A 24,051-nucleotide genomic window follows, 5' to 3' on the forward strand; every position below is an offset into this window, starting at 1 on the left:
TCATGGAAAAAATGTGAGTTATTAAAAAAGAAGGCATGACGTCTCCCATACAAACTAAAAACTTCTTAATATATATCTCTGGAAGGTTAGAAAATCTAACGAAGTATTTTAAATTTGTTATGGAGATTTATTTTATAAGTGCCGTACTGACAGAATAAATTTCATTAAATGGAAAAGGGAGAGCCGGGTTCGGCCTTATAATCTAAAGCTCTCTTGAGGCATTTGCTACAGTAATGAGAAGTGGTATTTTATCAAGGCCAGGTTACTAAATTTGAGTTGGAAATATTAGAACCCGCCGTGGCACCTCCAAGAAGGTTACACGTTCACGCGTCGTATACCTGGAACCATTTTAAGGTAAACTTAGAGGGATTGATATCTTTCGTATGCCTAGCGCGCAGACGAGATTTTATAATTTCATAGTTTTAAACGGCCTAAATACCTTAACTCGCTTAAAAAATAACGAGCTATAACGAAATGGGCACAGAAATAAAATCTAACATCATTAAATTATTTTTCATATTTGTATAAAAGGGCGGGGTGAAACCCGCGGGTATAAGCTAGTTCAATATAATGACGAATACTAGATTTATAGAAAATTTTTATTTTTCAAAAATTTTAAGAATTGTAGGAATTCTAACAAAGTTTTTTTAAGTGAAATTGTCGAATATACACAATTGATCAAACGAAATTAAAAGTTTTCGAATGTTGAAAACGTTTTCATATTTCGTCTTTTTTGAAAATTTAAAAAATTGTCGTAATTCTTGAAGTTAAAAAAAATTTTTGGACGTTGATGTTTTCAAAATTTTCAAACAATTTAAAATTCTCAAACATTGTTATATCAATACAATACTAATTTCCCCAATTTCCCTAATTTTCTAATTTTCCCGTTTTCGTTGTTCGGAGTTAACTCAAAGACTACTACATAGATTTGAGTCAAATTTTCTGAGGTTATAGCTTGCATATATGGTTCTATTATACCTACCAGAAAACTCAATAGGTGGCGCTGGTGGTCGAGTTATTTATAAAAGTCGTATTTATGAACCGATTTCGTTCAAATTCAAAACGTGTGCTACCTCCATGATGAGAACTACGATTGCGAAAAAAAAACCCGCTGCGTGGCGCGGGAGTCGAGTTATTTATAAAAGTCGTATTCATCAACCGATTTCGTTGAAATTCAAAGTATAAGCTACCTGTATGATGAAAAAAGCATTTGCGAAAAACGGACCCGATAAAAGCCCTATTTATGAACGGATTTTGTTAATGCAAATTCGAAACATTTATTACTTTCATGATGTTTTTTTTCATTCTTGCGCTGCAGCCGAAATATATAGAAACTCACACGGGGTTTGGTCTGGCTAAATGGAGGATTCGTTTAAGTATGCATGTAAAGACCGCAACATTGTGAAGGCGCACCTTTGTCTGACGCCCTCATACACCCTAAATGCGATCTTGCACCTACCTCCGATTGTCGAAATTGCTCGGGGCGGACGTTAGTACAGCAGTAAGGCTCAAAGAAACCAGTTCATAAATATTAAGGAAATTGAAAGATTCGACCACATCCGTAAAAAAGGGAACACAGTAGGTATATCAATGGCTTCATTTGAACGATATTTAAGAGATCACTCGACTCATTTAGTAAATGTACGGGAAAAATTTTCATCCTGTGGGGGGCGGCAGGATTCTTGGCCCTCCCGTAACTGTAAACGCTCATCTGTGTTCTTTAGTTTCCTTATAAGGACTTTTATTGGCTTACATGTTACATCGGACCAATGTTGAAGTTGCAAGATCATAGAAGAATATTACGCACGCTTAGCAGAGATCTCACAGGTGGAAATAAGACCATCGGTAAAACTCATGACATCGAAAGGGATTAGTATTCCATATGGTATCACAGCGCTACTATTCTTGGCATATGTATGAGGAGCATTGGCTAGTCTATATATATAAAATAAAATTATAGTTTAAAAAACTAAAACCTACCTATTATAATTGCCATTCATACTGTCATCAGGTATGTAACTTGAGAATAGAAATCGCTGCATTTTTAGGCGCATCAATATTACATAGTTACATCCCGAGCTAATAAAAGGAAGGTAATAATAATAATAATAGCCGTTTTCTTTGGTCAGAGTTAACTGAAGAACTACTGCATAGATTTCAGACAAATTTTCAGAGGTTATACCTTGCATACATGGTCCTATTATAGGCTACCAGAAAACTCGCTAGGTGGCGCTGGGGTCGAGTTATTTAGAAAAGTCGTATTTATAAACCGATTTCGTTCAAATTCGAAACATGTGCTACGTCCATAATGTGAAACACGTATGCGAAAAATAGACCCGCTAGGTGTCGGTGGAGTCGAGTTATTTATAAAAATTGTATTTATGAACCGATTTATTTTAAATTCAAAATGTAAGCTACCAGTATGATGGAAAATATGTTTACTAAAACAATACCCGCTAGGTGGCGCGGGAGTCGAGTTATTTATAAAAGTCGTATTTATGAACCGATTTCGTTCAAATTCAAAGTATAAGCTGCCTGCATGAAGAAAGAAGCATTTGCGAAAAATGGACCCGATAAAAGCTTTATTTATGAACCGATTTTTTTAATGTAATTTTTCATTCGTATATATACATGTGCATACATACATAAAATGATAGCCGTTTTCGTTGTTCGGACTAAACTCAAAAGCCAGTCAAATTATAGCCTACTAGACAACACGCTGGTAGCGCCGGAGTATAGTTACTTATAAAAGTCGTATTTATTAACCGATTTCGTTCAAATTCGCAAAATGAGCTACCCGCATGATGAAAAATTCGTTTCCTAAAAATGAACCCGCTATATTTTATAAAATCTGATTGAAATTCATAATGCGTATTCGTTTCATGACGAGCAGTGGTTTTGCAGAAAAGGGACCTAATGGATTACGCTGCAGCCGAAATATATAGAAAACCACACGGGGTTTGGTCTGTTTTGGCCCTATATTCATCTTAGACGCATTTACTTTTCATATGGGTAAATGGAGGATTCATTTAAGTATGCATGTAAAGACCGCAACATTGTGTAAGCGCACCTTTGCCTGACGTCCTCATACACCTTAAATGCGATCTTGCACCTACTTCCGATTGACGAAATTGCTCGGGGCGGCCGTTAGTACAGCAGTAAGACTCAAAGAAACCAGTTCATAAATATTAAGGTAAATTGTAAATGTGGCAAATTGACAAGGAAAGATTCGACCACATCCGTAAAAAAGGAACACAGTATGTACGTATATCAATGGCTTCATTTTAACGGGAAAACTTTTCATCCTGTGTTACAGCGAGGACTCTTGGCCCTCCTATAACTGAAAACGCTCATCTGTGCTCCTGAGTTTACTTATAACTTTACTTTTATTGGCTTACATGGTACATCGGACCAATGTTGAAGTTGCAAGATCATAGAAAAATATTACGCATGCTTGGCAGAGATCTCACAGGTGGAAATAAGACCATCGATAAAATTCATGACATCGAAAGGGATTAGTATTCCATATGGTATCACAGCGCTACTATTCTTGGCCTATGTGTGAGGAGGATTCTGCTCTTTATTCGTTTCAATTTAAACTAAAAATGTTTACTTTGCAGACCGATTTGCTTTTAAACGCTATTTTTGTATTGGCCAACGCAAAAGATCTTATTAGGCGCCGCGAAACAAGAGGGCATTGGCTAGCATATATATAAAATAATAGCCGTTTTCGTTGTTCGGAGTTAACTCAAAAACTACTGCATGGATTTCAGTCAAATTTTCAGAGGTTATACCTTGCATATATGGTCCTATTATAGGCTACCAGAAAACTCGGTAGGTGGCGCTGGGGTCTAGTTATTTATAAAAACCGTATATAGGAACCGATTTCGTTTAAACTTAAAACGTGTGCTACCTCCATGTTGGGAAATACGTTTACCAAAAATAGACCCGCTGGGTGGCGTGGGAGTCGAGTTATTTATAAAAGTCGTATTTATGAACCGATTTCGTTGAAATTCAAAAGGTATAGTTTCAGCATAATGGAAAATAATTTTACCAAAAACGGAGCCGCTAGGTGATGCGTGAGGCGAGTTATTTATAAAAGTCGTATTTATGAACCGATTTCGTTGAAATTCAAAAGGTATAGTTTCAGCATAATGGAAAATAATTTTACCAAAAACGGAGCCGCTAGGTGATGCGTGAGGCGAGTTATTTATAAAAGTTGTATTTATGAACCGATTTCGTAAGCATGTTGAAAAAAGCACTTGCGAAAAACGGACCCGCTAGGTGGTGCTGGAGTCGAGTTATTTATAAAAGTCGTATTTATGAACCTATTTTATTAATACAGATTCGAAACGTTTATTACTTGCATGATGATTTTTAAACCCGAGCGCACTTGTGCACAAGGGTATTATAACTTTGTTTACATAACGGTTGTTTGTAACAGGCCAAAAGAATCGAGATAGATATAGACAAATGTATACATAAATGATCAGAATGAAAAGAGAAATCGATTAAGCGAAGATAATTCACTCAAAATTGATATTTACAATAACTTTCAGACGAAAAATAAGAATATTATACATTTTTGGAAAATGGGCGTAGCCACGCCCAGTTATGGATGCATGTGTATATCTTGGTAACCGCTGCACCAATTTCTTCCAAACTTGGCACAGTTGTTAGTCTTGCTACAGCATACCAAATGTTAAAATCGGACGATAACCACGCCTACCTCCCATATAACGGTAATTTGGGGAAATACGGAATCTTCGTTAAATCAATAAATATTAAAGCTAATTTACTCAAAATTGATGATTGCAACAATTCTTTACCAAGAAATACGCTTATGATAAAATTTTGGAAAATGGGCGTGGCACCGCCCACTTATGATCACATATATGTATCTTGGTAACCGTTATACCAATTTGTACCAAGCTCGGTGTGATTATTGTGCTTGCAAAACGTTGAAAATTATTGGAATCAGATTAAAATTACTACCACTTTTCATATAACGGCAAATTTCAGGAGTGCTTGAAACTTCAATATTTCGAAATTTAAGGACGCTAATTTACTCAAAATTTATACACCCCGGCTTACCATCTAGCTGTAGCTCTCGGAAAGGTGAAAATCATATACTTAGCACCTGCGCCGGGTATTTAATGTTCGGCTCCGCCCGAACTTAGACTTTCTTACTTGTTTTTCATTCGAAACATATTCAGCCTTATCATGAGTTTTATCTTCCCTGATCCGGTTCACTTTTCGCTTTTGGTTCCCATCTACTTACTATGTGGGAATCAAAATTTTCGAGTGAATTTTTTTTCGGGCGAAACTCAGGATAAGGAAGATTACATACACAAAATTATAGCCATTTCCGTTTTTCGGACTAAACTCAAAAACCACTCAATAGAGCCCAGTCAATTTGTCGGATGTCCTATTATAGGCTACTAGAAAACACGCTGGTGGCGCTGGAGTAGAGTTACTAATAAAAGTCGTATTTATTAATAGATTTCGTTCAAATTCGCGGCGTGACTACCTGTATGATGAAGAATTTCTTTGCTAAAAATGGACCCGCTGGAGTTTAGGTATTTATAAAATCCGTATTTTTTATAAAATCTGATTGGAATTCATAATTCGTATTCATTTCATGACAAGCAAAGGTTTTGCAGAAAATGGACCCAATGGATGACGCTGCACCCGAAATATGTAGAAATCCCCACGGGGTTTATTTATCTTAACGAATTTACTTTTCAGATGGCTAAATCAAGGATGCCTATAAAGACCGTAACACTGTGTAAGCGTGATCTTGCATCTACCTCCGATTGACGAACTTGCTCGAGGCGGCCGTTATTACAGCAGTAAGACTCAAAGGAACCCATTCATAAATGTTAAGACGAATTGTAAAAGTGGCGAATTGACAAGGAAAGATTCGACCACATCTCTCCAAGAAGGAACAAAGATCTTATTAGGCGAAGAAGGCCCGCGAAGCAAGCGGGCATTTGCTAGTGTCCTTATATTTTCAAATATAAAAGTTACCCATTTCTGAAATTTAACGTTATATGAAAGGTGGACGATTTCAGAAATTTTCACGCCTATTTTCCAAAAATCTATTATAATCATATTTCGCGCTAAAAAATTATTCCAAACATAAATTTTGAGCAAATCATTTACTTATTTATCGCAAATCTCGTATTTCTCTGCACAGACGGACGACAGACAGTCACAGGTTAGTTAATGTATTTTCTAATTCTGAGCATCTTGGTATACATACTATATTTATATTGCACACCGTCTTTAAAAGAGGCATAACTCAAAAACCTGATCCAGAAATATAACTGCTTGTGGATTGTACAGATTCAACGCAATTGATACAAAAACAAGTATAACTAATGTGACCAACCGTACTTCTTTCGGAAGTACAGTACTTCTTTTTGAGCCGTTGTACTTCGTACTTCGAAGTACAGTCAAATGTACTTCTTTGCAATGTTATGTACTACCCAAGGCACATTGAACAGGTAAAGCTGCTGATTTGACTTACTTTCAAATTATTCGGTCTCTAAGAAGTCAAATATTTTCAATTTTTTCTCACAAAAAATATAAATTTTCAAAATCTTTTTGCATGTGAAACCTTTTCCCATACATAACAAGCGATTGAAAAGCCACGTTTGGAGCGTTCACCTAACTCCGCAGCACAAACGCTGATTACTGGGCCTTGCGTATGATTGATAAATGCTTCGAGAAGCAAACAAAATTCACTAAGAAAAAAATCGCACCAATGTTTTCCCAAATTTAATTTTTAATTGTTACTCAAAATCAGAGCAGTTTTTGACACTTTAGAGAAGACAATCAACAACAAATTACACATACATAAATGTTGTTTTTGTTCTAATAAGTTGAAATTTCTTTAACTGTTTCGAAAAATTTTAAAAGGTTAGTCATCTCAGTTAAGAAAGGTACTCATATATCAACACATAAATTATGACTTTCAATCACTTCACTTCTCTAACTGACAAAATACATCATAAATGGCTACTTAATCAAGAAAAATTAGAAGGTGTTATAGAGTTTACAAATTTTGTGGCGAATCTTACTTGCTCCTGTGGATATTCAGAAACGACGGTATCGATGGTATAGTAAACATTAGGCGTGTTTCTTAACTTTTTACAGCTGTTGGTAGCAGATTGGCGAAGAGTAGAATTTTACGCACAAAGAGATCGAAAGAGGAAAAAGTAAAGAAACGAAAACTAGCAGAAACTTGCAACCACTGTATATACATAAACACACATCTTCAAATGCATGCACAAATACTTACATTCTTCTTGATAACGATGCACTCCTTTTGTTTTATTAAAACGAAGTAAAATAAACTTGCAAACTGTTTCCTAGTGCGTTTTGAACAGCTGCTTTTTAAACATATGATACATATTTTTTATCTTGTTTAAAATACGTTCCTTTTAGGTTTGGAACCATTTTGCGCCCGCTCTATGGAATTCTTTGCTAGATCCAGCATATTTTCTATTAAATACATCTGAAAAGTTCTAAAGCTAGACAAAAGAAAGATTTTATGCATTATTGTTTACATCTAAATGCATTTGAAACTGCCATAACGTCAACAGCTTTTTATGCGGTGTCCCTTTTCAGGAATATTCGGAAACGACGATCAGTTTCTTCTTGATAGAATTTTTTTCAATTCACAGACTAGATAAAAAACAAGATAACAAAAAAAAAACGTTAACCCCCTTATCACTCCATTTTCGAAGCGCTCCGAAAACAGGAGGAGGAGTTAACGTGGGAGTAAGGGAAGCCAACTCGTGGGGAATTCCCCGATTTGAGGGGAATTTCAGTTTGCGTGGGGAATCGGGAAAAGGACCGTTTTTTGTGGGGAATTTCACTTTACGTGGGAATAGGGGGACGAACTGTTGTGAGGAATTAGATGTTAACTAATGTTTTCATAATTTCATAATGAGTTAAAAAAAGTTGCATAAAAAATCCAACTGCAACTAAAAGTACCGATTATGCAACCCTGCAAATTATGCAAACCACCGTTGATGTTTTAGAAATTTCCTTGCGGCATTTCCTTTCATATAACGAATAAACACAATTTATTTTAATGTAGTCCGCCTTCGGGAAATATTCTAAAACGAAAAATTTTAGCCACTTGAAACTTGCACTATATTATACTAGAAATGAGTGAGCTAAGCACAATTACAGCTGAGGACGGTTTCCGTTAACTGTCATTTTGCTTTGGAAATTTTCATGAAAATATTTTCATTTGTACCCATCATTATGCCGATGCAGCAATGTTAAAGCCTTCGTTCGACTACACTTAAGGCATACCATAGCCAAACATTCATATAGGCTATCTGGTACCAGCCCCCCATCCTGTCAATATTGTCCTGCGGCAACTCTTTCCATCACGCATATACTGAGCGAATGTCCTCAGTTTTCCTCCATCAGAAGCAACATATTCAACTTCGGCAACCCTATTGATTTTTTAAAAACCACTTTGCCCGAAAACATTGAGAAAATACATAGCTACGTACCTAACTCTAACGGATCTTCGAAAAGTAATTTAGTTTTAAATCTTTAGAACTAAGTTATGTATTATTACCAATCACACTAATTTCAATTTAGTAGTTTCTTATACTTCTATATCTAAAAGTTTATTATTTACATAATACTATGTTTCATACCAGCGAGCCGTAGGTAGGCCCTGGCAGCCAGTGCTCCTCTTTTCTGTGCAATAAAAATTGTATTGTTTGGTACGTGCCTGTGTGTATATTTGCTGGAAATAAAAATTGGTTAAAAGCATTTGCAAACTTGTGAAAATAATAGAAATTATTACAATCAACAATGTGCCGCCCCCGCTGGGCGGCAAAAATAGAAATAAACTTAAAGTTTTGTTAAAAAATGAACTATATTAAAAAAAACAACTCAAATTAAAAAACAAAAAAAAAATAATTGTGAAAATTGGTCAAAATTTGGGTCGACTAAATTTTTTTCGACCACTGTGTGTATGTAAATATTACATATATATGTACATTTTTTATTCTTTATTAGTTAACTAACTTTATCAACGTTTGGTTTGGTTTATAAAACATAAATGAATTACATTTAAAAATAAAATAAACAGAAATACCATCAATATATCAAAAGACATACATTTTTTTGTAAATAAGGAGATATCTATGAGTAAGGAAACTGACGAAATTTCGGGCAAAATCGGTGGATTTCATTGTCGAAATCGGGGAATTTACAAAAATGAGTTGGCTACCCTGGTGGGAATCCCCTTTTCACTCCATATTCGGAGTGCTCCGAAAACGCTCTTTCAAGGTGTTGCTGTGGGCGTCCTTTTTTACTCCATATTCAGAGCGCTCCGCAGTAAACGTAAAACTTTAAATAAATTTCCATGCAAATATTTCAAAAGTGGTCTAATGATTTTTAAATCTGAAATGTTCGTGCAAGGTTTCAGAACGCCAGGTCTAGTAGAACACCTTGTTTTAGAATAATAATAATAAACAGCATAGATCTTAAATTAATAATATTTATTTGTTGAATTGGCAAACTGTTACCGTTTTTGTATATTCTGCTTTTACCATTTTCTCATTACTTTTATACTCCTTTGAGCTATGAAATAGTTGGTCACATAAAGTATAACAGTAGAAAATCCTACGAATTGATTTATGCAAAAAAATCTACAAAATTTTTTTTTGTGTTATGCCCCTTTTTGGGGACCGTGTGCAGACATATTATGTCTATATCTATATCGGTCCCTTTATGCTGCTACAAACAATCGTTATGTGGACAAAGTTATGCACAAGTGCGCTGGGGTATAAAAATGTTCACAGACCATTTATTTACCTTTCAGGACAAGCTGCACCAAAATGTTGTAATTTGTTTAAAGAATCTAAGGTAAAGTCTCCTTACCACATAGATGTGATTACCATGAGGTAGGAAATAATTTTTCGTGTTTTCTGTCAAACGCGCAATGTTGAGTTTCATATGTACATACATATGTAAAACTGCTGATGTTCACTCCTTCGCGGTGTTCGCTCCGTCGGAAATTCCGTCTCGACTACACTTTATATGAAATTAATTATATTACGTAATTGATAAACTATTCTTTACAAAGACTTATTTTAATTGTGTACGGCCTTTTTATTTTTAGCAAAGACCTCTTTATCAAAAAAAAAGAAAAACAAGCAATCAATTTCCACTTGAGAAAGCAATTTCTATACTATATACCAGTTGAAAGATTTCCCCTCTGGGACATTCAATAAAGTGGTAGTATTTTCTGCGCACTGATTGCATTTTCTGTGCACTCTCATTTTTATTGTACTCAAAAGTGACAGTGGTAAACATATGTCTCAATTTGGCGTATTCGATTCATTGTATTTCTCAGCAAAAAATTCATACTTTTAAATAAAGAGTTTGTGTTGAGATAATTCAATTTTGTTCCAGTTGAATTAATCCCCTTGGCTTTTAGTGAAGAGGCTAACATATGGTTGTAGAAAATTGACTTTTGTGAGACAAAACAAAAAATAATGATATTAAGAATATCATGGCTAAATAGGCACATATGTACTTACGCATGCATGTATCTATAGATTCATCAGTTGCGTATACATATGTATGTATGTACATACATATGTACATGCTCAGCCAAATCGTTAATTTAGTTGAAGGATTCTCTGGGCTTGGTAAATACTAATTAATATTGTTTTGATACATGCAGTGTCGGACCCCCTTTTGATCCTCAGTATTGACAATTTCCTTTTGTTTATTAAATATTCATTAATTAAACACCAAAACTTGAAAAATAAGTTCTAAAAAAATTTAAAAACTCCGCACATCCATATTACTACATGCAGTACCAACAGTGATTTCAATTTAATATCCTCGATAAAATACTTTACAAAAATACATCAACGGTATTCAAACTATACTAGCTAAGATCTTAATTCGGCACCTCTCACAATTGTTTGGGTTTGTAAATTGCCGAATATATCACTAAATACTACCATGACTCATGTCCAATCTACTTCCAATTCACTGTCTTCGAATAATCAAAGAGAGTGACGAAGACAATGGTCTTTGTGTGTGTGTATTAGTGAAAAAGTGTGCATGTATCAGTGTTGCCACAAAAATATTAACAAATTCCTCAAAAACAAATGAAAAATCCTCAAAATCCGAACAAATTACTCAAAATTTTCTTATTACAGATATGAGTATTGTGTACTATTTACAGGTACTTGTATAAAAATTAATTACATTCTCCAATTAAATTGGCACATTTGTTCTTGTTCTCAAACCAAGTATCACCGTTATTTCGTGTGCCTTGCTTTGTATATAATATTGCTGCAACTATATCAGTGCTCAATGTCAGTCCTCTAGATTTTTAAACTACTAAATATACATTCTACTGAAGAATTAGAAAAGGGCTATATTAGTAATGCAGATATACTTTTTTTTTTAATTGGAAAACTTATGTATATGAACCTGAAGAATCTTTTAATTCAAACACTTTTTTCCTATAATTTTCTGGATCTACTGAAGAATCAATATGAATATTCTTATGATCGAGCAATGCGTGCTCTACCCATTCGTTATCGAGAATTTGCAAGTTCAAAATATAACGATGGAATGAAAAAAATTATCGATAACATTTTGAATATTTAACACCAAATGCAGATGTGCTTAAGAGCGAAAAACACCACACAAGCGGCTTGACAAACCAAGCGAAATATCCCTTTGCTTAAAGCTATTTATGTTGTGCACGGGGGTGTTTGAAGGTTTGACTAGCCGTTTGAGGGAAATGTGAACAAAAATAAAATTTTTTTGATTTTTTGGCCGCCATGTATACGTTTGATCAAACCGCTCTCGCCAAACCAAGTGAAATATCCCTTTGCTTAAAGCTATTGATGTTGTGCACGGGGGTGTTTGAAGGTTTGACAAGCCGTTTGAGGGAAATGTGAACAAAAATAAAAATTTCGTGATTTTTTGGCCGCCATGTATACGTTTGATCAAACAGCTGACGTTGTGTATGGTAAAATCGCCTCATTTTTAACTGAATTTTCACCGAATGAGGACGCAAGAGGGAAAAATCAAAGAAAACCAAATTCATTTTACATTGTGAACCGGAAAAAAACTAAAATACTTTGCTTGAATGACTCATGTTTGCATGGTGTATGACGAAATGGAAAAAGTAGGTTTGAAGAATGTTTGACAAGCCGTTTCTGTGGTGTATTTTGCTCTGTATAAAACTTCGGAAGGCCTTTTGTTCAAAAATTTGCAGAGCGATTTAACAACTCTGTTGTGTAATGCATGGTCGCATTTGTTATCTGCAAATATATCGAGAGAAAATTCCTCAAATATTCCTCAAAATAAAAATCCTCAAAAAATACTCAAGCGCACCCGAAATTCCTCACGTTTTGAAGAATTACTCACAAAGTGGTCACACTGGAATGTATTGCTATTGTCCTGGCGAAATTGTCTCATGTAAACGCCGGGTAAGGTTGCATTTTTTCTAAAATACTGCATACATACCGTTTTTGCTGCGTAAATTTTTTAATAGCGTTCGTGGAAGCATCTTGACAAGTTTTAACATGTTGGTTTTGTTCTCAAGTCACTAAATTTGAAACTAGCAATTAGTGGCAATTTTTGTGACTTGAGATGATTTGGGTATTCAGCAGGAGGGAGTCTCAAAAAGTTCACCAGAAATGTGTGGTGAAAACAAAGGGTGCATTCCAAAGCATCAGTCTCTTCTATTTCTAAACCGCACTAGAAGAGAAGTCTAATTTTCGCAACATAGTTGAAAACTAGTATCTAACTGTGGTTACGCAGATTTGGCATTACAATCTGGTGAGGTTTAGAAATAAAACATTAGGATGCCGGTCGAGATATGCGGGTTCGAATCGTCTGCGGGCGCGGAGGATTTTTAATTTTTTTTAATTAGTATTTTTTGGGGTTAGTTTTATTTTTTGATATAATCTTTTTTTGTACAATTGAAAAACTGCAATGACGGTTCAATGTACTAGAGATGGCAGTTTTCAAAAAAGATCGGTGCATCGATGCATCACTACATCGACTATTTATACATCGAGTCTAAAATTTTCGATGCATCGAAGCAAAACATCGATATTTTCGATGCGTCGATATTTTTCCGACTTCGCTAATCTAATAGCGGTCGCCCCTCGCAAGGCATATTCAGCAATGTAGAAGTGCAACCAGCTCGTACTCTTTTGTAGCTAAGTAACTATAATTAGAGGATTCCTTTAAACTCGTAAAGTCTTAAACCGTGTAAAACTCGGCAAGTTTATGGGAAGACCCCCTTTGTGTGTGATGTATACAGGTGCGTTAAGTGACTGTTTGACAGATCAACCAGGATATTGTGAAGCAATTTTTGTTTCGTAGTATTTTCCGTAACATGCCGCCATCTTGTCTCAATCACTCTTGGCTAAAATACAATTCAAAATGCCGAAAATTAGCAGAAAAACTAAGTCAATACAGTTAGTGGATGAAATTCGTTCGTTTTATTCGCGTATTATTTTTTTCATTTATTTTTATTATTTTATCATACATTTTAGTATAAACATTTCGGCCCCTCGGCAACACTGAAGTTTACGAAGTCGTTTGCGCATTAAATTTAGACAGTTATTTTACGAGGCTCGTAAATTTACAAGGTTAACGAGGCTTTTACGAGTTTAAGGGAAGACCCGTAATGTCAAAAAACAGTAAACAAACAAATTAACCCATTGAGGTACGAGTGCAACTTTTGATAAAAAATCATCACTTAAAACGCATTTGTATAATATAGCTCATTTACTTCAATAGTGTCATAACTCAAAAAAAGAAACTCGAGAAAAACGGCTTTAAAGCTTTAAATTTACAAAAACTCCCATAGTAATAATGAACACGTATTTTCTTCTAGTGAGATACTGGTAATCGATACAGGTATGACATTTTTACACAACATAGAAGAAGAGGTAGTGGTAATTTCTGTATACATACTTAGCTAAATATATGTAATTTTTGGATTATGACACCATTGAAGTAAATGAGCGATATATACCTTGTTTATACCGACACATAAAGCGCTTTAACCCAGTTAGCTGTAACTCAAAACGGATGCATAAACCAATACGTTCAGAAATTCAAAAGTCTATTAACTCGAATTTATTTTCAAATCGGTTTTTATTTCTCCCATCGGTTAGAAAATAGGTGTATACTAGAATTAATTCAAAACGGCTTATGAATTATTCATATACAAAACAAATGAATGATTTTGGGTTAAATTTTTTTGAATTTGAGCGAATTCTTTTTCTGATATATGTGTCGACATTACAATATTCAAACAAAGTGAGAATAAATTGAATTAAAATATATTACAATTTTTTGTATGACTATCCAAAAATATTATATGCACATATGTACAAACACACATATCGTCGTTTAAAGTACAAAACCGCGTATCGTCATTCTGCAAACCCGCGTAACTGACATTAGCTGCCAAAAATTGGATTTGCTCACACAAGCTCTTTGCTCAATCCTTATCCATTCGTCCTGAAATATACTATCCAGAAATGCGATTTCTTTATAAAAGAGAGAACCAATTTGAAATATGAGTGTTTTTACTCTCTAGAAAATAATTTCTACAACTTCAAATACGCGGTTTTGCATTTTGTTGATACGCGGTTTTGCACTTTAAACGACGATATGTATGTATGTATTGCTGCGCTCCTATTACAATACGAACAAACTTGTTTGTAGAAAAAATCTTTTACCGAAATGAGTTTGAATGATTTGAATGTTTAAAACAAAATTTATATTCATAATAGTAGGGATGCGACAGAGTTACATTGGCTTCAGCCTATCAAGTTTATTCAGTGAAATCGCTGGAGAAATTTATCAGAAATGTGTAAACGAGTTTCCATACAAATTTTAACAGTTAACTTATAAGGTTTACACAATTATAAGTTTATACGGTTTATAATGCATTTTTAACGTTTAATGAATACCCTTATTAATTAGTATCAGAATCTAAAACTCAAAAGAAAAGCGTTACATCCATTATACTTTGCCCATTGGGATATATTTGCAATGCTCCAGTATGTGTATTTATACACTACGTGTGTATATAAATTTGTGGAAATATGAATTCTGATCTCAACGTGATTCGAGGCGACAAAATAAGTGGTTTAAAATGTAACGTAAGTAACCGCCTACTAATTTCCCATTAGCCCGTATTCACCCAACCATCAATGAGCATATTTTTGTAAGCGTAGTAAGTAATAAATGTGTATATCCATATAGGCACATGCATACATACATATGTACGCAGACGCAGTAAATAAGAAGTGGTGGATGAAATTTTTGGTGTCTTTCATTCCTTTGAATACCACACATTTAGTTCACAATCTGTATAACCTGAACAGATTGGCGGTTCTTCTCTAGCAAAAGCTGCATAAAAACTAGAGTTAAGGGGTTGATTTACTCTAATTCATGTTAGTGTTATTTAGAAATAACGAGACGTACATTTGAAGAAACTGGTGTCCGCAGCTTTATTTCTGCACATATATGTACGTTAGCGTGGGCCGAAAATCCACTTTTTTAGAATTTTGATTGGTAATAGCAAAAATATGATTTATTATGCTCTAAAAATAATCTGTGTGAATGGTGAGAATTTTTGGTAAATATCTTATTCTCGCCCAAGTCTATCAAAGTTCAAGTGCTAAAAAAGTTTTTTTAGCGTACTTCGATTCTCTACAAAAAATATTAATTAATGTGTTTATTAATTTTTATTATTACATTGAACTTTGGTGGACTTGGGCGAGCCTAAGATATTGACCAAAAATTTTCGTATTTTACAGATTGTTTTTGGAGCATAATGAACCATATTTTTGCTATTACCAATCAAAATTCTAAAAAAGCGGATTTTCGGCCCACGCTAATGTACATATATATATATCTTAAATAAATTTCATGTGAATAATAACGTTTTTCTCAATTTTCTTGGTGTTTAATTTTATTTCGCAACGATATAATAAATTGTGAGATGACAGCCCTGCAAAAAGAGTTTATGAGGGAGAACAATCAGCTGACACGTTTTCTCGAGAAAAATCTACATTTTCACCGTTTAATTTTAACATTTTGAAGTATCTAAAGTAATTAAAATAAAAAAAACGTAAAGTTACAAAATAGCTGCGACAGATATTCTGGAGGCTTGCATTTTTTTATTTTGTGGTAAATTTTTGAGCAGGACAATTTTCTCAAAATCGGTACTGTCCCGCCAAAATCGGTATGAATGGTCACCGTATGTATACCCGTATTGTGTATGTAACGTATTCGCCCCGTAGGACCATACGCATTTGGTGGCAGTAGTTTTATTACACTAGATTCGTTCGTTTTGGCAAGAAGAACATTTTCACCATTTAATTTTAACATTTTAAAGTATCTAAAGTAATTAGAATTAAAAAAAATCGTAAAGTTACAAAATAGCCGCGACAGATATTCTGCAGGCTGCCATTTTTTTTGTAATTTTGTGGTAAACTCTTGAAACTTCACAGATCTGTTGTATTTGATGCCAATGTCCAGTGCCCCTAATATGAACATTTTATTTGAAAACTTCCCAAAGTTATAAAAAAAAAGATAATTATGATTTCCTCGAGTGACAATGAAAAAATTAATAATTTCGGTCCTTTTTCGCGTAAATCATCGTACTTATTGTACTTGTTTCTGGACGAGATCGGTCAAATAGTTTTTGAAATACACATATATCATATAAGTGGACGGTGCCACCCCCATTTTCCTAAAATTTCTTGAAAACACACTTCTTTGCTAAAGAGCGATTGTATATATAAATTTTGAATAAATATTGATGAATTCCTTAGCCACACTGTTCAAAAAATCTGAAAGTCCGGTACATACACAATATAAATTTAAGGCCGTATTTAAGAAAAGTCGCCTAACTTCAACAATTTTTATGTGATTGCAATAAATGATATATCAGTTTATTTAAAAATAGGTTTCATTTTAGATAGTACTAAATACTTTGATATTGTGGAAATTATCGATAGTCAAAATTCAAAAAAATAAGAGAAATATGTGTTTTTTTATTTTACCCGATAAAAAATCCCAACAAGCCAAGTCCGAAAATAGATTATTATATCCCATTTTAAAGGCCTATATATCCTCTTCTCACACCATATTCGAACTTTGAAATCGAATAAAAAATAGTCATTCAAAAACTCATAAATCTACAAAATCGTATTTCTGACTTAAATCGACAGGTCGCACCTCTAAATGGCCTTTGAAAAATCTTTATAATAATAGAACTTTTTATAAAAACGTCTTCAAGTTTCCAAAAAAAAACATTATCGATGGGCACGCTAATGTATATGCATACTGAGTTCCAGTTATCTTCCATGAGCACTTTGATAGATATACAGTATGAAAAATTAAGTTTGCATGGGAGGTGCCACGGCCCATTGATATATCGATTTTTTTTGCCTAGCACCCACCTTCGTCCCGTAATTATCTACATGTTTACATAGTCCAATCTCAGACTATAAGGGATCAAATTTGTTGTGCTTGTTTTTCTCAATTTCTTATCTATACCACTGTAATTACTTTTTCTGCTAGTTTAGGAATTTAAATATATTCCAACCACGGTTGCCGTTTTGGTTTGGTTTTTCTATTTAATTGATGAATATTCCGCCCTATGTTAAATATCGTCATCGCCAGTAAAAGTGACGATACGGCCATCGTCAGCAATGTTACTGATGCGCTGACGATCGTCGACGCTGGCGATGACGATATTCAGCATTGGGCCGATTGGCAACACCTGCTACAAGTGTGAACTCACCTTGCCACTGATCTTCAAATATGGCATGGCTAATCATCTGTCACAGCACGCTTCAAAAAATATCGCGGTTTCTTGCTAATTTCAATTACTCGGTGACCAACATTAAAGTGGCAGGCAAAAATATGGAAAGGTAGCAAAACTTTAATCACAGCAGTTAGCGCAGCAATCGAAAAGATATTAAACATCTTGTTAACGAACTTTAAATTGGTTGAATATTACGAGTGTTAGAGGGAAACAACCGTATTTTGCCACTTTCTTTTATATGAGCCGTTTAGTGCATCCATCCACTTTCGGAAAAATCTTAAATTTAAGTGTCAAAGCTTTTGGTAGGGATGCCCAATATTCATCGATATTCGATATCGATTGCGGTCTATGTAGATGATCGGCACATAGTTACCTTGCACACATAATCGAAGCATCAATGATTCGAGATATTCACTGTTTCAAGTTTCGATTTTCTTTTGAAGTGCAGAAAGAAAGTGTATTCAAAGTAAAATTTTTATGAGAATATTTAAATAGAAACTTGTTTAAAGAAAACAATCTCCCGATCACGTCTGCATAACTCCTGCATTACATTTCAACCAGTATCAAGTTAGATTTTTGTAGCTAACTACTAGTTATATACTTTATAGAAATCCAGAAAAAAAGCTAACTACAAGTTGGTTATTTTTTATCAATTGATAATTTTTTTCTGCAGGGTTACGACTTTTGCATTTCAGCGACGATGTTTGTTGCGTATTTTTACCTTCCTTTTATTAGCTCGGGATGTAACTATGTAATATTGATGCGCCTAAAAGATGCAGCGACTTCTATTCTCAAGTCACATACCTGATGACAGTACGAATGGCAATTATAATAGGGAGGTTTTAGTTTTTTAAACTATAATTTTATTATACCTGAACATGTTTGAAGGTATGTAAAACTATAATTCATAAAAAAAGGCGAAGGTAGTAAACTATTTTCTTTGATTTCAAGTTTTTTAATAAATTTTTTTTAAACAAATCTGAAACGCTTACACATAATTTCGAGGAAATAATGCATGAGAACAAATAATGTTAAAAATTGCGCGAACGCTTCCAATAAAATTGTTTACTTCTGATGAGCACTGGAACAAATCCGTATTTGAAAATGATATCGATATTGTATAAAATAGATGATTGTCGGTCGAAGAAAATCGAGGATCGAGCTAAATATATTTCTCCCAACACATGACTTGGTAACTAAATATAACCAAATTAGGTAACTATAACCGAATCGTGTGTTGACAGAAACATATTTAGTTGACGTAACTAAACTCTTTTCTTAGTGTAAAGATATTAGTTTAGTTTATTATGATAAATATGCTGTTTTATTGATTCACCGCAATTAAATATGTATATTTTAGGATTGTTCGAAACAAGGCTGCTGAAAAAGCAAAACATGTCCATCATCAACAACCACAACCACCTGGTAACAACGGCAACTCTAACCACAATGCCGTAGACAGTGTGGACAGCAACTGCAATGATGTAAGCCACCAGACACAAAACAGTACCAACAACTCAAATAACACAACGTCGGTTATAGCGCATGCACCAGCAGCGGCAGCTACGGGTGCTGCCGCAGGAGCACATTTACAGCAGCAGCAACAACAAAATATACTTAGCGCAGTAGCGTCAAGGACAGGAGTTGCTGGTAATGGCAATAACAGTCACAATGGCGTTGAACACCGGTCGACTGGATATAGCATAAATGGTATATTAGGCATACACCACTCCACAGATCTACATGGAAATAACCTTAAAAGAAAACTGATAGATGATCATGGTAAGTTTAGTACGGAGTCGTTCAGCTAATCTCTTAACATAAGTACTTAGGTGCATGTGTCCATTTACGCTTTTATGCTATGTAGCGACTCCGGCGCAACTAATTCAAAACTATCGATTGCACCATCGATATTATCGATGTTTTTTTTATTTTGCGCCACTTTCTATTGCTATTGGGCACTATCGATAGTCCGAAAGACACGTAAATCAGTATTATTTCTTGTTTTAATTAACTCTAACTAAATGCCATTTAGCTTTCGTTGAACTTCAGATCAGCTTTATTTAAATATGCCAAACAAGTGGCAACACTGTTGCCTGTTCCTTGAAATCGTTGTTGCATTTGTTTGTTTGCTGTGTTCGTATGGAACAGTAGCTTATGTCGAAAGGCTGGCTTTAGTATAATACGGCATTCAGAGCATACTATTGCGAATGACTCACTGGTGCCCAGAGAACGTAAAGTATTGAGAACGACCAAGAACGAATCAGCGTGGAAATTGTCAAATACCATCAACTCTGGCGAAGCGCATTTTAAGAGCGTACAGCCAGAGACAAACGAATTTTAACAAAGCCCAGCCAGAGGCAAAATAAATTTAACAGAAATTGTCTCATCATTAGCTCTGTACAGTACAAAAAATAATTTTTTTTTTAATACATCCGTTGGATTTTGCATGTTTTTTTTCGAAGAACAATATTTTTGACCACACATACGACTGAAAACATAATTCATTTATAAACAATATATAATAAAATAAAATAAAATGTCTACCATACGTGGGCGTACAAAATTTTTGACTCTCATTTCCATATGAAATAAATAAATTACCACGACAACTGACAAAAAAAGAGGACTGTCCCGTATAATAGAGGACGGATGGTCTCCGTAATTATACATCAGGTGCCAGCGACACAAGTCAGTGTAGAACGCGCGTTCTCAGCACTTAGCTTATTCTTAGCGATTTTCGATGCAATTTGTCGGAGCAGAACTTGGCAGCTATATTAATTGTTAAATTGAATTCCTAATCATTCCTGTAAAAAGGTGAATAACTTAAAGCTTAAATTAAAAAAACTGAGTATACAGAACAGAACAGAAGATAGAAAACTGCAATTGAAAGGATATGCAGTTTTTAACCGACTTCCAAAAAAGGAGGAGGTTATCAGTTCGTCGGAATATTTTTTTTTTATTTTTTTTTTATGTATGTTACCGCATAACTTTGGACCACGTCAACCGATTTCGATAATTCTTTTTGCATCGGAAAGGTAGTGTCTCAGAGGTGGTCGCATACTAATCTGGTTAAGATCCGATCAGCGGATCATGAGATATATATATATATATATTTTTTATATGGGAGTTGAAGTCGGTTTTTTTTTGCTAAAAATTACTTGTTATTAAAACATATTGTATTGTATTGTGCAAATTTTGAGGAGATCGTCGATACATCGATGTCTCGATACCTCGGAGAACTCAACATCGATGCCAAAATGCATCGGCAGAAAATCATCGATACATCGATGGTTTCCGATGTTTTACAGTTTGTTAGGCCATAGTGTGATTATAATACATTTAATCTTTTTCAATCCCAAACAATACAGTAGGGCTGTTCAGCATCTTGTGTATATGCTGCTGCATTTGCATATTCGTTGTATTTGTAAATTCACAACAATAAAATGCACACGGTTGCCATGGCAGCCAGCATAAACTTTGCAAATGCAATTCCAACTGCAAATCCCAGACCATTTCCAGAACATCCTGAACAGCCCTGGCCTTCTGTTATGCAGTGAGGGAAATGCATACATATGGATCAATTTCCCTGTGTTTAATTAACCTTCTGCTAATACATGCATATGTAGAATGAAAATTAATATTATGGTTAGGTCGCTGGGTCCCAAATTTACCAGGACTGAGTTCTTTGGAATTTTATGAGCCCGCATAATGAGGATTTTCTATTACAGCAATAAATCCGTTTTAAGTGTTGAGTGAGTAATACAATTTTTTTTTTAAATAATGGGTAAGTTGAATCAAAAAGAATTGGGAGTCACACTGAATTGGATGTTCAAAACATCGTTGAAACTGACATCGATTTATCACCAATTTAGCGATTTTAGAAAATTGTAAATATCGATGGCAAACATTGAATTTTGAACCGATATTATCCATGTTCTAAAACATCGTTGCATCATTTGCATCCCTAATTGTGCATATGTGAACTGCTATTTTGACCGAAAAAATAAAAGACAGATTTAACTTTTACAATTGACTGAAAAAATAAAAGTCAAATTTTAACTTTTATATTTGACCGAAAAATAAGTCAGTTTTTAACTTTTATTTTTGACCGAAAAAATAAAAGTCAAATTTTAACTTTTATATTTGACCGAAAAATAAGTCAGTTTTTAACTTTTATTTTTGACCGAAAAAATAAAAGTCAAATTTTAACTTTTATATTTGACCGAAAAATAAGTCAGTTTTTAACTTTTATTTTTGACCGAAAAAATAAAAGTCAAATTTTAACTTTTATATTTGACCGAAAAAATAAAAGTCAAGTTTTAACTTTTACTCTTGACTAAAAAAATATCAGTCAAAAAATAGCGGTTAATTGCTGACTTTATTGAAAAAAGTAAAAAAAATTAAATCATAAAAGAGTAACATTCCTTGGCTAACAAGCATCACATTGCTATATACAAATGTTAAAAAGACCACTTGTTTTCAGAGTTCCACGTGTAACTGACTCCATCATACATAGATATAACAATACAACTTTTACTTAGTCTATCTTTACATGTTTGCGTGTACAAGTGTAGAATGTATTTACATATGTATGTGTGTGTGTGGGTGTACGTTGGTGCACATGCAGGTTTTTAGTTGCAATGTTTTTCTTAACTCATTATTTGGATGTACATACCCTGCAGCAAATCAAACTGGTTCAGAACTTGCGCTGAGCTAGCCTGAAAAGGGACGGTACTGGTTCTTCATCTATCCCAACTCAATGCTTGCAACTGTCTTTTTTAACATGGCGATGTCCTACGAAGTGACAATTGTCGCCATCTGCAGACCTTTTGAACTTGTTCTGAGCTTACTCTGGCTTAGATGGTTCTGATACAGTTCATATAACAACAGTTCTTAGATAGTTCAAAAAGGGTCACCTCCGGGCTAGAAATAATGTGGTTAGTTTTGAGCTGGTTCTAATAAGTATAGAGCCTTTTCTTTAAATAAGCACGCAAACAATTTTGTAAATAAAAATACTTCATTATATGTTTCAAGAGCTATTTGTTTTGAACTAATTTACTTTTTGACGCAAACTGTGCTTTAAATTTAGGAACATAAAGTGTCAATTATTCCTTTATTTTCTAAAACCGTTATTCTTAAAAATAATTTATATTTGTTACGTATAATGGGTATTTCTGGGATACCTATAATTAAAAATCTGAACTAAGTCGTGTCAAAAAATGAGAAAAACGGTGATATATTGAATGATTATTTCGTGATAACTCAGAGTTAAATTGCATTAAATTTATTGAAATGCAATACATGGACTTTCCGGCATCTCATAAGAAATATAGAATTTTGAATATTCGCAATAGTTTTCATGCTAAATATTTTTCGTAAATTTTTTATTTAAGGATGGCTCATAAGTATTAAACATAAACAAATAAATTCACGTTTCTAACTGTGTTGGAAATTTAGTAGAATTCTAGAAACTGTTATAAAAACTTCAATATTTTAAATCAGAGTTTATAAGTATGCAGTTCTATAGCCCATTAAATTTTAGTATAATTAATCGCGCTGATTTTTTATAACTCTTTTTACGCACGCTCTTGAAGGCATTCTCCTATTTAAATATTTTCGTTTAAGATGCAAGATTACACTTTACTACACTAAAATTGTATGGGCTACAAAACAGAATACTCGAAATATTTATAAAAAATATCTGATTAAAGATTTGAAATTTTGAAGACAGTTTTTAGAGTTCTATAAGTTTGCAGGACAGTTAGGAATTTGAATTTAAATGGTTTATGGAGTATGAGACATAGTACTTAAATAAAAACTAAACGAAAAATATTTTATAATGAAGAACATTGGAAATTAAAAATCAATGCATAACTACACACTTCGGGGGCTTAGTGATACATTTACGTATGTACATTATCGTTCATATGAATAGCACTCCCATTTCAAAGTGAGATTGTTTACCACTTTTGCAAATTTTTTTACATCTGATTAAAAGGTCAAACATTTTGACGAAAAATCGTTAAATTTAACTTTGTTTTGTATAAAGTTTTAAAACACGGTTTATATGATTTTATTCGTATTTTATACATACGTACGTAGATATGTATAAAAATGACATTAATGTACCAATAACGACTTTTTTGGAAATATTTGAGCAGTTGCCC

General features: G+C 33.9%; 1 protein-coding gene and 1 long non-coding RNA gene across 2 annotated transcripts in view; one reads left to right on the forward strand and one right to left on the reverse strand.

The window, feature by feature from the left end:
- The window catches only part of sv (paired box protein shaven), a 432,076-nt gene that overhangs the window by 234,854 nt on the left and 173,171 nt on the right, over positions 1–24,051 (forward strand). Inside the window, exon 6 of the mRNA XM_017626900.1 lies at positions 19,242–19,663. Coding sequence (XP_017482389.1) covers positions 19,242–19,663 — 422 coding nt within the window. The remainder of the gene's footprint in view (positions 1–19,241; positions 19,664–24,051) is intronic.
- Positions 1–24,051, reverse strand: part of LOC108371372 (uncharacterized) — a 90,001-nt gene that overhangs the window by 45,711 nt on the left and 20,239 nt on the right. The window lies entirely within an intron of this gene.

This window comes from Rhagoletis zephyria, unplaced genomic scaffold (assembly GCF_001687245.7).
Source record: "Rhagoletis zephyria isolate East Lansing unplaced genomic scaffold, Rhagoletis_zephyria_1.1 Rzeph_scaffold_00067, whole genome shotgun sequence".
Classification (NCBI taxonomy): domain Eukaryota; kingdom Metazoa; phylum Arthropoda; class Insecta; order Diptera; family Tephritidae; genus Rhagoletis; species Rhagoletis zephyria.